The sequence below is a fragment of the Stegostoma tigrinum genome, chromosome 15 (assembly GCF_030684315.1).
Source record: "Stegostoma tigrinum isolate sSteTig4 chromosome 15, sSteTig4.hap1, whole genome shotgun sequence".
NCBI classification, from domain to species: Eukaryota; Metazoa; Chordata; class Chondrichthyes; order Orectolobiformes; family Stegostomatidae; genus Stegostoma; species Stegostoma tigrinum.
The window spans coordinates 73477562-73490921 of NC_081368.1; the positions used below are offsets into that span (position 1 = coordinate 73477562).

At 49.7% G+C, this 13360-nt stretch overlaps 1 protein-coding gene across 1 annotated transcript in view; it reads right to left on the reverse strand.

Moving 5' to 3' along the window:
• Positions 1 to 464: 464 nt before the first annotated feature.
• Positions 465 to 13360, reverse strand: part of LOC125459006 (cyclic nucleotide-gated olfactory channel-like) — a 126813-nt gene continuing 113917 nt past the window's right edge. Inside the window, exon 7 of the mRNA XM_048544879.2 lies at positions 465 to 1903. Coding sequence (XP_048400836.1) covers positions 465 to 1903 — 1439 coding nt within the window. The remainder of the gene's footprint in view (positions 1904 to 13360) is intronic.

Below are 13360 nucleotides of genomic sequence, written 5' to 3' on the forward strand. Positions count from 1 at the left end.
TCTCTTTCATTATTGATTTGTTATTGCCTGAGATAAGATTGTGTAATTCCAATGAGGGTCTATCCTTATCTTGATTTCATTTCATCATTTATGTGTCTATAGAATATTTTGTACGCAGAGAGTTGTGAGAGCATGGAATGCGTTGCCAGCAGCAGTTGTGGAAGCAAGGTCATTGGGGTCATTTAAGAGACTGCTGGACATGTATATGGTCACAGAAATTTGAGGGTGCATACATGAGGATCAATGGTCGGCACAACATTGTGGGCTGAAGGGCCTGTTCTGTGCTGTGCTGTTCTATGTTCTGTTCTATGTTCTATGTTCTAATTATTTTTGTATTTTTAGTAGTTTCTTTTTGTAATTTCCCTTTGCTTTCCAACAAAGTTGCACAGTGAGCTCAATAAACCTTGTGAATGATATTAACAAATTGAGAAAACATGTCTGACCTTTGCCCAGGCTGACCTTAACTAGACACAGCAACTTTTCCAGTGCTTATCATTCTCACTTTTACTTCTTTCAGTCTCACTCACACTGTCTAAACCATCAGAAACACACTCAATATCAAGTTGCATTAGTTTCTTTTCAATGCTTGTGATTCTCTGTTTGAATTTCTGCTGAGTGGAGTTGTACTCATTCAACAGCCTGGCAAACCGTGCCTGTAAGGAAACAAGATTTGATTCAAGTCTTTCTACTTTCTCCTCCATGTCTTTCATTCCCATGACCACCTCCACATGCCCTTCGTCCAGCAATCCTTCTTTTAACAAAATCTCCTTGCCTCGCTCTTCTAGATCCTTCTTAGCTTCTGGAAACTCAACCAAGGCTTCCATTAGGTCATCTTTTGATAAACGGAAGAGATCGGAGTACCCAATACTCCGGATATTTGCTGTCCTTCTGTTGCCCATTTTACTGCCCTGCATGTTTAAGATACTGATCTCTCCGAAGCAGCTACCTGCACTCAGGGTGACGTACTGTGTCACCCCATCATCTGCCACCACTGCCAGTCTTCCTTCCTTAATGATGTACATCTCTTTCCCAATGTCTCCCTTGCGACAGATGTAATCCCCAGGGCTGAAAACCTGGAGTGTGAGCTTCAGCACCAACTCCACCAGGAGGCCAGCCTCACAGTCCTGAAAGATTCTCACCTTCTTGAGAGTGTCCAGATGTACATTGATGGCAATTTCTGCCTTCAGTTTGTCTGGCAAACCTCTCAGCACTTCACGTTCATCAACATTTTTCTTGTTCACCCAGAGATAATCAAACCATTTAATAACACGGGTCTGCACCTCTTTGCTGACCTTTCGGAATTGCATGTAGTGCTTGATGGCATCAACTTTGGTCTGGAAGTCTGCACGGCTTTCATTCATGTTGGATATCATTGACCCTACATTACCCACAATGGTGGCAAAGATCAGCACTCCTACCAGGAAATCGAACACCACAAACAAGAATTCCACATCGAGGACTGGTGCTGGCGTCTCCCCTATGGTGGTGAGCGTCAGCGTTGACCAATACAGGCAGTAAATATATTCTCTTGCCAGGTAACCATGGTAAGGGTCTGAGATGTTGGGATAGACCCAGCTATCTGAGCCAAAGCCAATGCTTTTGGAGATGGCATAGTAAAGGCAAGCATTCCAGTGAATGATGATCAGCAGATAGAGCAGCAGGTTGCCAATTCGAAAGACATTTGGGTAATTTGTTCTGGTCTCAGTCCGATCACAAAACTCAAATACCCGTGGCAATTTCAGCAGGCGATTGAATCGAAGCTCTGGGTAATGGAATCCTACTGCCAAGTAACCCAGGTCGGTGGGTAAAACTGCAAAGACATCCAACTTAAACTGCAGGGTATTTATGCAATGATCTCGTAACTTCTTCAAGTCTTTAACCAGCAGACCCTGTTCTAGAAATCCTGCCCAGAAATAAGCAAACAATGTTAATAATTCAAATAGAGCAAAGCCAATTTGAACATACCTTCCTTTGGTTCACTGATGGGATAAGGACATCACGACCTTGCCAGCATTTATTGCTCATTTCTAGGTGCCCTTGAGAAGCTGCTGTTGAGATGCTTTCTTGAGCAGCTGCAGTTCTTCAGGTGGAGTGATACCCAGAAGATGTTAGGGAGGAAATTCCAGGATTTTCACTCAGCAAAACTGAACTGTAATACATTTTTCAAACCATGACAGTAAGGAACTTGAAGAGGTACCTGCAGTGAATGGTATTTCCATGTATCTGCTGCCCTCATCCTTCTCGTTAAAAATAGTCATGGGTTTCAAAGATTGTACCTAAGGATGTTTGGTGAATTTTTGCAGTGCATCTTGTATGTAGTACAAGCTGTTCCTACTGAATATTGATGGTGGAGGGAGTGGATGTTTATGGATGTGATGCATCCATCCAGGCACGTGAGGAGTATTCCATCACACTCCTGACTTGTGCCTTGTAAATGTTGGACAAGTTTTGGGAAAGTGAGTTACTCAGGAGGTGAGTTACTCACCACAGTATTTCTAGCTGCTACCTATGCTTGTAGCCACTATGTGGCAAGTCCAGTTGAATTTCAGGTCAGTGGTAACGCCCAGGATTTTGATTATGTGTCATTCAGTGATTTATTGAATATTGTGGGGTTGTGGTTAGATTGTCTCTTTTTAGAGACGGCCATTACCTGGCACTTGTCAACCCAAGTCTGGATATTGTCCAAATTTTGTTAGATTTGAAAATAGACACTTCAGTGTCTGAGGAGTTGCAAATGGTGCTGAATATTGTGCAATCACTAGTTAACATCCCCACTTCTGGGCTAATGATGGGAGAGGGGTGGTCATTGATGAAGCAGCTGAAGATGTTTGGGCCTAGAACACTACCCTGAGGAACACCTGCTAAGATGTCATGGAGCTGAGATGACTGACCACCAACTGTCATAACCATCTTGCAATGTGCCACGTATGAGCTTTTGCCCTGATTCACATTGATTCCAGTTTTGCTAGGGCTCCTTGATATCTCACTGGGTCAACTATTGCCGGAATGTGAAGGCCCATATGCTTTACAGTATCCAGTGCTTCCAACCATTTCTTAATATCATGTGGAGTGAATCAAATTGACTGGAGACTGGTATCTGTGATGCTAGGTACCACTTGAGGAGGCTGAGGTGGATCATCAACTTGGCACTTCTTGCTGCAAATGTTTCAGCGATGTCTTTTGTACAAATGTTTTGAGGTCTTCCATCATTGAGTACAGGGATATTTGAGAAACCTCCTCCTCCAGTGAATTGTTTAATTGCCCTTCGCCATTCTTGACTTCATGTGGCAGGACTGAAAGAATAGAGCTGATCTTCTAGCTCTCTCTATCATTTGCTGCTTATTCTGTTTGGCATACAAGTAGTCCTGTTTGGAAGCTTCATCAGGCTGAGACCTGATTTAGGTATGCCTGATGCTATTCCTGACATTCCTGACATGCCTGCAGTCTCCATTGAATCAGGGTTGATCCCCTGGCTTGATGGTAATGTTGTTGATGGCCCAGGAGCCTCATAGGTGCCCAGTCTTGAGTTGCTAGATCTTTTCAAAGTCAGTCACATTTGACACAGTGATAGTGCCACACATGATGTAGAGTAATCTCAGTGTGAAGGCAGAACTTGGTTTCCACAAGGACTGTGTAGTGGTCACTCTTACCGATACTGTCATGGACAGATGCATTTGCAGCTGGCAGATTGGTGAGGATGAGGTCAAGTGTGTTTTTCCCTTTTGTTCCCCACAGCCAGCTGCAGACCCAGCCCAGCAGCTGAACCATTTGGGACTCCACCAGCTTAATCAGCACTGCTGCTACTAAGCCAGTCTTGGTGGATTTTGAAACATCCACCCAGAGTACATTTTGCACACATGCCACCCTCCGTGCTTCGTCCAAGTGATCTTTATAGTAGTGGAGTACTGATTCATAAGTCGAAGGAGCACAGAAAGTGGTATTTAGCAGGAGGTTTTCTTACCCATGTTTAAACTGAAGCATTGAGATGTCACGAGATCCAGAGTCAATGTTGAAGACTCCCAGGCAACTTCCTCCTCATTGTATACCACTGTGCTGTTACCTCTACTGGGTCTGTCCTGCTGGTGAGACAGGATATATCTTGGGATGACAATGGTGGTGTCTGTGATAGTCTGTAAGGTATGATTCCATGACTATCACTGTGTCAGGCAGCTACTTGACTAGACTATGAGACAGCTCTCCCAATTTTGGTGAAGATGATAATAAGGAGGACTTTGCAGGGTCTGCAGGGCTGAAGGATTTGACAGAGCTTTTTACTAACTTATTAATCAAGAGGCCCAAGCTGATGTTCCCGAATTTTCCAATCTTTCTTCATGGGACATAGAACTTAGAACAAAACAGCGCAGAACAGGCCCTTTGGCCCTTGATGTTGCGCCGACCTGTGAGCTAATCTAAGCCCATCCCCCTACACTATCCCATCATCATCCATATGCTTATCCAACGACTGTTTAAATGCCCCTAATGTGGCTGAGTTAACTACATTGGCAGGCAGGGCATTCCACGCCGTTACCACTCTCTGAGTAAAGAACACGCCTCTGACATCTGTCTTAAATTTATCACCCCTCAATTTGCAGTTATGCCCCCTCGTACAAGCTAATGTCGTCATCCTAGGAAAAAGACTCTCACTGTCCACCCTATCTAACCTTCTGATCATCTTGTATGTCTCTATTAAATCCCCTCTTAGCCTTCTTCTCTCCAATGAGAACAGACCCAAGTCCCTCAGACTTTCCTCATAAGACGTTCTTTCCAGACCAGACAACATCCTGGTAAATCTCCTCTGCACGTTTCCACTGCTTCCACATCCTTCCTGTAATGGGGCGACCAGAACTGCACGCAATATTCCAAGTGAGGCTGCACTAACGTTTTATACAGTTGCAGCATGACATCACAGCTCCGGAACTCAATCCCTCTACCAATAAAACCTAACACACCGTATGCCTTCTTAACAGCACTATCAACCTGGGTGGCAACTTTCAGGAATTTATGTACATGGGCACCGAGATCCCTCAGTATATCCACACTACCAAGAATCTTTCCATTGACCCAGTATTCTGTCTTTCTATTATTCTTACCAAAGTGAACCACCTCACATGTATTTGCATCGAACTCCATTTGCCACCTTTCAGCCCAATTCTGCAGTTTATCCAAGTCTCCCTACAACCTGCAACATTCTTCCACACTGTCCACCATTCCACCGACTTTAGTGTCATCTGCAAACTTACTAACCCATCCAGTTAAGCCTGCGTCCAAGTTATTTATAAAAATGACAAACAGCAGTGGTCCCAAAACAGGTCATTGTGGCACACCACTAGTAACCAGACTCCAGGCTGAATATTTTCCATCAACCACCAATCGTTGCCTTCTTATAGAAAGCCAGTTTCTAATCCAAACTGCTAAATCTCCCTCAGTCCCATGCCTCCGCATTTTCTCCAATAGCCTACCATGTGGAACCTTATCAAAGGCTTTACTGAAGTCTATGTATACCACGTCAACTGCCCAACTCATCCACATGCTTGGTCAACTTTTCAAAAAACTTGATGAGGTTTGAGAGACACGATCTGCCCTTGACGAATCCATGTTGACTATCTCCAGTCAAATTGTTGCTTGCTAGATGACTATAAATCCTATCTCTTATCATCCTTTCCAAAACTTTTCCTACAACAGACATAAGGCTCACTGGTCTATAATTATCTGGGTCATCTCCACTGCCCTTCTTGAACAAGGGCACAACATTTGCAATCCTCCAGTCCTCTGGTACGAAACCTGAAGACAATGACAACTCAAAGATCAAAGCCAAAGGCTCCACCATCTACTCCCTAGCTTCCCACAAAATCCTCGGAAAAATCCCATCCAGCTCAGGGGATTTATCTACCTTCACGTCTTCTAAAATTGATAACACCTCCTCCTTACTAACCTCAATCCTTTCAAGTCTAATAGCCCGTATCTCAGTCTTCTCCTCTACAATATTCTCCTTTTCCTGAGTGAAAACAGGTGAGAAATATTCGTTTAGCACCTCGCCGATCTCCACTGGGTCCACACACAACTTCCCACTTCTGTCTTTGAATGGCCCTATTCTTACCCGAGTCATTCTTTTATTCCTCACATACCTATAGAAAGCTTTAGGGTTCTCCTTTATTCTACCTGCTAATGACTGCTCATGTCCGCTCCTTGCTCTTCTTAACTCTCTCTTTAAACCCTTCCTAGCTAATCTGTAACTCTCTATCGCCTCATCTGAACCATCTCGTCTCAACGTCACATAAGCCTCCCTCTTCTGCTTAACAAGAGATACAATTTCTTTAGTAAACCACGGTTCCCTTACCTTATCACTTCCTCCCTGCCTGACAGGGACATACCTATCAAGGACACGCAATATCTGTTACTTAAACCAGCTCCACATTTCGATTGTCCTCATCCCATGCATTTTGCTACCCCATTCTATGCCTCCTAAGTCTTGCCTAATCGCATTAAAATTGCCCTTCTCCCATCTATAACTCATGCCGTGTGGCATGTTCCTATCCCTTTCCGTCGCTCAACTAAATGTAACCAAATTATGGTCACTCTTCCAAAGTGCTCACCTACCATTAAATCAAACACCTGGCCTGGTTCTTTACCAAATACCAGATCCAGTGTGTGGTCTCTCCTCTTGTCGGCCCTTTGAAATACTGTGTCAGGAAACCCTCCAGCACACATCAGACAAAAACTGATCCATCCGACGTAGTAGAGTTGTAGCATTTCCAGTCAGTGTTGGGGAAGTTGAAGTCTCCCATAATGACCGCCCTGTTCCTTTCACTCCTGCCCTGAAACGTTTTGCCAATCCTCCCCTCCACATCCTTGGAACTTTGCGGAGGCCTATAAAAAAACTCCCAGCAGTGTGACCTCTCCTGTCCTGTTTCTGACCTCAGCCCATACCACCTTAGCAGACGAATCCTCATCAAAAGTTCTTTCAGCCACCGTTACACTGTCCTTGACTAACAAAGCCACCCCCCACCCCCCACTTACCACCACCTCTGATCTTTATGAAAGATCGAAACCCTGGAACCTGCAACATCCATTCCTGACCTTGCTCTGTCCACGTCTCCAAAATGGCCACAACATTGAAGTCCCAGGTACCTATCCATGCTGCAAGCTCACCTACCTTATTCCGGATACTCCTGGTGTTAAAGTAGACACACTTCAAACCAGCTTGCTGTCTGCCAGCACACTCCTGTGACTGTGAAATCCTGTCCATGTCCTCCCTACTCTCAACCCCTGTGTACTGGAACTACACCACGGCTTCCCATCCCCTTGCTGAGCTAGTTTAAATCCACCTGAAAAGCACTAGCAAATTTCCCACCCAGGATATTAGTACTCGTCTGGTTCAAGTGAAGACTGTCCTGTTTGTAGAGGTCCCACCTTCCCCAGAATGAGCCCCAATTATCCATACACCTGAAACTCTCCCTCCTGCACCATCCTTGCAGCCACGTGTTCAGCTGATATCTCTCCCTGTTCTTCGCCTCGCTATCCCATGGTACGGGAAACAAACCAGAGATAACAACTCTGTTTGTTCTAGCTCTCAGCTTCCACCCTCGCTCCCTGAAATCCTGCCTTACATCCCTATCCCTCTTTCTACCTATGTCGTTGGTACCTATGTGGACTATGACTTGAGGCTGATCACCCTCTCCCTTCAGGACCCCAAAGACACGATCCGAGACATCACGGACCCTGACACCTGGGAGGCAACACACCAACGGTGAGTCTCTTTCATTCCCAGTAAACCTTCTATCTGACCCTCGAACTATTGAGTCCCCAATGACTATCACTCTCCTCCTATCCCCCATTCCCTTCTGTGCAAGAGGGACAGACTCTGTGCCAGAGACCTGCACCCCAGTGCATGCCCCTGGTAGGTCGTTCTCCCCAACAGCATCCATAACGGTATACCTGTTTTTCAGGGGAACGACCACAGAGGATCCCTGCACTGACTGTTCTTTCCCCCTTCTAACAGTTACCCAGCTTTCTTCGTGCCTAGGAGTGACTGCTTCCCTGTAACTCTTATCTTTCACAGACTCTGCCTCCCAAATGATCCGAAGTTCATCCAGCTCCCACTCCAGTTCCCTAACGCGGTCTTGGAGGAGCAAGAGTTGGGTGCACTTCGTGCAGATGTACTTGGATGGGACACTAATGGCGTCCCTCACCTCAAACATCATGCAGGAGGAACTTTCTCTCCCTGCAATGCCATCCCTGCTAGGCCCCCTATCAGAAAGTGAAAAAAAGAAAGGAAGCTTACCTGATTTGTCCCTGGTTTAGAAGGTTAGGGGAGGTGGATGGGTGGGAGGCCCTACAAGGGGACGGTAATAAAATGTGAGGCTGGGTGAACACAGCAGGCCAAGCAGCATCTCAGGAGCACAAAAGCTGACGTTTTGGGCCTAGACCCTTCATCAGAGAGGGGGATGGGGTGAGGGTTCTGGAATAAATAGGGAGAGGGGGGAGGCGGACTGAAGATGGAGAGAAAAGAAGATAGGTGGGGAGGTGGGGAGGGGATAGGTCAGTCCAGGGAAGATGGACAGGTCAAGGAGGTGGGATGAGGTTAGTAGGTAGATGGGGGTGTGGCTTGGGGTGGGAGGAAGGGATGGGTGAGAGGAAGAACAGGTTAGGGAGGCAGAGACAGGTTGGACTGGTTTTGGGATGCATTGGGTGGGGGGGAAGAGCTGGGCTGGTTGTGTGGTGCAGTGGGGGGAGGGGACGAACTGGGCTGGTTCAGGGATGCAGTAGGGGAAGGGGAGATTTTGAAACTGGTGAAGTCCACATTGATACTATTAGGCTGCAGGGTTCCCAGGCGGAAAATGAGTTGCTGTTCCTGCAACCTTCGGGTGGCATCATTGTGGCACTGCAAGAGGCCCATGATGGACATGTCATCTAAAGAATGGGAGGGGGAGTGGAAATGTTTTGCGACTGGGAGGTGCAGTTGTTTGTTGCGAACTGAGCGGAGGTGTTCTGCAAAGCGGTCTCCAAGCTTCCGCTTGGTTTCCCCAATGTAGAGGAAGCCACACCGGGTACAGTGGATGCAGTATACCACATTGGCAGATGTGCAGGTGAACCTCTGCTTAATGTGGAATGTCATCTTGGGGCCTGGGATAGGGGTGAGGGAGGAGGTGTGGGGGCAGGTGTAGCATTTCCTGCGGTTGCAGGGGAAGGTGCCGGGTGTGGTGGGGCTGGAGGGCAGTGTGGAGCGAACAAGGGAGTCACGGAGAGAGTGGTCTCTCCGGAAAGCAGACAGGGGTGGGGATGGAAAAATGTCTTGGGTGGTGGGGTCAGATTGTAGATGGCGGAAATGTCGGAGGATGATGCATTGTATCCGGAGGTTGGTGGGGTGGTGTGTGAGAATGAAGGGGATCCTCTTTGGGCGGTTGTGGCGGGGGCGGGGTGTGAGGGATGTGTTGCGGGAAATACGGGAGACGCGGTCAAGGGCGTTCTCGATCACTGTGGGGGGAAGTTGCGGTCCTTAAAGAACTTGGACATCTGGGATGTGCGGGAGTGGAATGTCTTATCGTGGGAGCAGATGCGGCGGAGGCGGAGGAATTGGGAATAGAGGATGGAATTTTTGCAGGAGGGTGGGTGGGAGGAGGTGTATTCTAGGTAGCTGTGGGAGTCGGTGGGCTTGAAATGGACATCAGTTACAAGCTGGTTGCCTGAGATGGAGACTGAGAGGTCCAGGAAGGTGAGGGATGTGCTGGAGATGGCCCAGGTGAACTGAAGGTTGGGGTGGAAGGTGTTGGTGAAGACGATGAACTGTTTGAGCTCCTCTGGGGAGCACTCGCGGCCATGCGCCGGCACCTCCAGGCACTGCAATCCAGCCTGCCCCAGCTCAGAGCCTCCCTCTCCCAGACCTGCAGAGGACCTCTGCTGTTTTTTATCCTCTGCAGGATCAACAGACTGAACACCCAGTTCCACTCAGCTTTACTGGACACCAAAAATCGTAAGTACAACAAAGTCACTGGCCCCTGCCACCCACCAGAGGATTCCTGCGCCTCCCAAATCCCGAGTCTGTCCCTGCCCCTCCCCCACCATGCACCCGCTGCCATTGACCATGAGGACACGGCCGGAGACCCCACCGATGACGTCACATCCGCCTCCATCGGCCACACCACTTCCGGAACCGCTGCTGCAGTCACCACCTCCACTTCCAGGTACAACACCTCACACACCACCCTCGCCGCAGCTGCTGCCGCCCACCCCGATCCTCCAACCGCCGACGGAACCCCGCCCACGGCTGACACCGACGGAACCCCGCCCACGGCCGACGCCGACAGAACCCCGCCCACGGCCGACGCCGACAGAACCCCGCCCACAGCCGACGACCTCGTCGCTCTGCCCACAACCTCCACAGCCAGCAACCCCAGAGAAGACAGCCACACTGAGCCCTGCCGCATCTTCACCATCCCCCCCAGACCTCCCACTAACTGAGGACGAACGGTCAGTCCTTAGTAAGGGGCTCACCTTTGTCCCCCTACAACCACACATCAACGAATACCAGTCACGATTGGACATAGAGCAGTTTTTCCACCGTCTTCGCCTCCATGCCTACTTCTTCAACCGGGAGCCTAACCCTCCCTCCACTGACCCCTTCACCCGCTTCCAACACAAGTCCTCCTCCTGGACACCACCCCCAGGCCTCCTACCCTCCCTCGACCTCGTCATCTCCAACTGCCGTCGAGACATTAACCGCCTCAACCTCTCCACCCCTCTCACCCACTCCAACCTCTCCCCCGCAGAACGGGCAGCCCTCCGCTCCCTCCGCTCCAACCCCAACCTCACCATCAAACCCGCAGACAAGGCTGGCGCAGTGGTAGTATGGCACACTGACCTCTACATCACCGAGGCCAGACACCAACTCTCTGACACCACCTCCTACCACCCCCTCGATCATGACCCCACACCCGAGCACCAAACCATCATCTCCAACACCATTCATGACCTCATCACCTCAGGGGACCTCCCACCCACAGCCTCCAACCTCATTGTTCCCCAACCCCGCACGGCCCGTTTCTATCTCCTTCCCAAAATCCACAAACCTGCCTGCCCTGGTCGACCCATCGTCTCAGCCTGCTCCTGCCCCACCGAACTCATCTCCACCTATCTGGACTCCATTGTCTCCCCTTTGGTCCAGGAACTCCCCACCTACGTCCGTGACACCACCCACGCCCTCCACCTCCTCCAGGACTTCCAATTCCCTGGCCCCCAACACCTCATATTCACCATGGACGTCCAGTCCTTATACACCTGCATTCCGCATGCAGATGGCCTCAAGGCCCTCCGCTTCTTCCTGTCCCTCAAGCCCGACCAGTTCCCCTCCACCGACACCCTCATCCGCCTAGCCGAGCTCGTCCTCACCCTCAACGACTTCTCTTTTGACTCCCCCACTTCCTACAGACTAAGGGGGTGGCCATGGGCACCCGCATGGGCCCCAGCTATGCCTGCCTCTTTGTAGGTTACGTGGAACAGTCCCTCTTCCGCACCTACACAGGCCCCAAACCCCACCTCTTCCTCCGGTACATTGATGACTGTATCGGCGCCGCCTCTTGCTCCCCAGAGGAGCTCGAACAGTTCATCCACTTCACCAACACCTTCCACCCCAACCTTCAGTTCACCTGGGCCATCTCCAGCACATCCCTCACCTTCCTGGATCTCTCAGTCCCCATCTCAGGCAACCAGCTTGTAACTGATGTCCATTTCAAGCCCACCGACTCCCACAGCTACCTAGAATACACCCTCTCCCACCCACCCTCCTGCAAAAATACCACCCCCAATTCCCAATTCCTCCGCCTCCGCCGCATCTGCTCCCACGATAAGACATTCCACTCCCGCACATCCCAGATGTCCAAGTTCTTCAAGGACCGCAACTTTCCCCCCACAGTGATCGAGAACGCCCTTGACCGCGTCTCCCGTATTTCCCGCAACACATCCCTCACACCCCGCCCCCGCCACAACCGCCCAAAGAGGATCCCCTTCGTTCTCACACACCACCCCACCAACCTCCGGATACAACGCATCATCCTCCGACACTTCCGCCATCTACAAACCGACCCCACCACCCAAGACATTTTTCCATCCCCACCCCTGTCTGCTTTCCAGAGAGACCACTCTCTCCGTGACTCCCTTGTTCGCTTCACACTGCCCTCCAACCCCGTCACACCCGGCACCTTCCGCTGCAACCGCAGGAAATGCTACACTTGCCCCCACACCTCCTCCCTCACCCCAATCCCAGGCCCCAAGATGACATTCCACATTAAGCAGAGGTTCACCTGCACATCTGCCAATCTGGTATACTGCATCCACTGTACCCGGTGTGGCATCCTCTACATTGGGGAAACCAAGCAGAGGCTTGGAGACCGCTTTGCAGAACACCTCCGCTCAGTTCGCAACAAACAATTGCACCTCCCAGTCGCAAAACATTTCCACTCCCCTTCCCATTCTTTAGATGACATGTCCATCATGGGCCTCCTGCAGTGCCACAATGATGCCACCCGAAGGTTGCAGGAACAGCAACTCATATTCCGCCTGGGAACCCTGCAGCCTAATGGTATCAACGTGGACCTCACCAGTTTCAAAATCTCCCCTTCCCCAACTGCATCCCAAAACCAGCCCAGTTCGTCCCCTCCCCCCACTGCACCACACAACCAGCCCAGCTCTTCCCCCCCACCCACTGCATCCCAAAACCAGTCCAACCTGTCTCTGCCTCCCTAACCTGTTCTTCCTCTCACCCATCCCTTCCTCCCACCCCAAGCCACACCCCCATCTACCTACTAACCTCATCCCACCTCCTTGACCTGTCCGTCTTCCCTGGACTGACCTATCCCCTCCCCACCTATACTCTCTCCACCTATCTTCTTTTCTCTCCATCTGCGGTCCGCCTCCCCCTCTCTCCCTATTTATTCCAGAACCCTCACCCCATCCCCCTCTCTGATGAAGGGTCTAGGCCCGAAACGTCAGCTTTTGTGCTCCTGAGATGCTGCTTGGCCTGCTGTGTTCATCCAGCCTCACATTTTATTATCTTGGATTCTCCAGCATCTGCAGTTCCCATTATCTCTGATACAAGGGCAGGGTCTCAGCTTTAGAAAACACTCATTTATATACCTGAGGGCAAAAAAAGTCCCTCCTTTCCCAGCTCTCCGAGGTGCTGCTGCTAAATCCTTACTGAAGTTCCCCATTTCTGGAACAAAAATAAAGTTACTGGAAAGCTCAGCATTTCTGGGCCCTCCTCATAAACGTCTTCTGCATTCCCATTTCTCCCACAGCGTGGTTCCTGCAACTGTATACATTACTCCGAAAGAACTGCAGATGCTGTATATCAGGAACAAAAACAGGA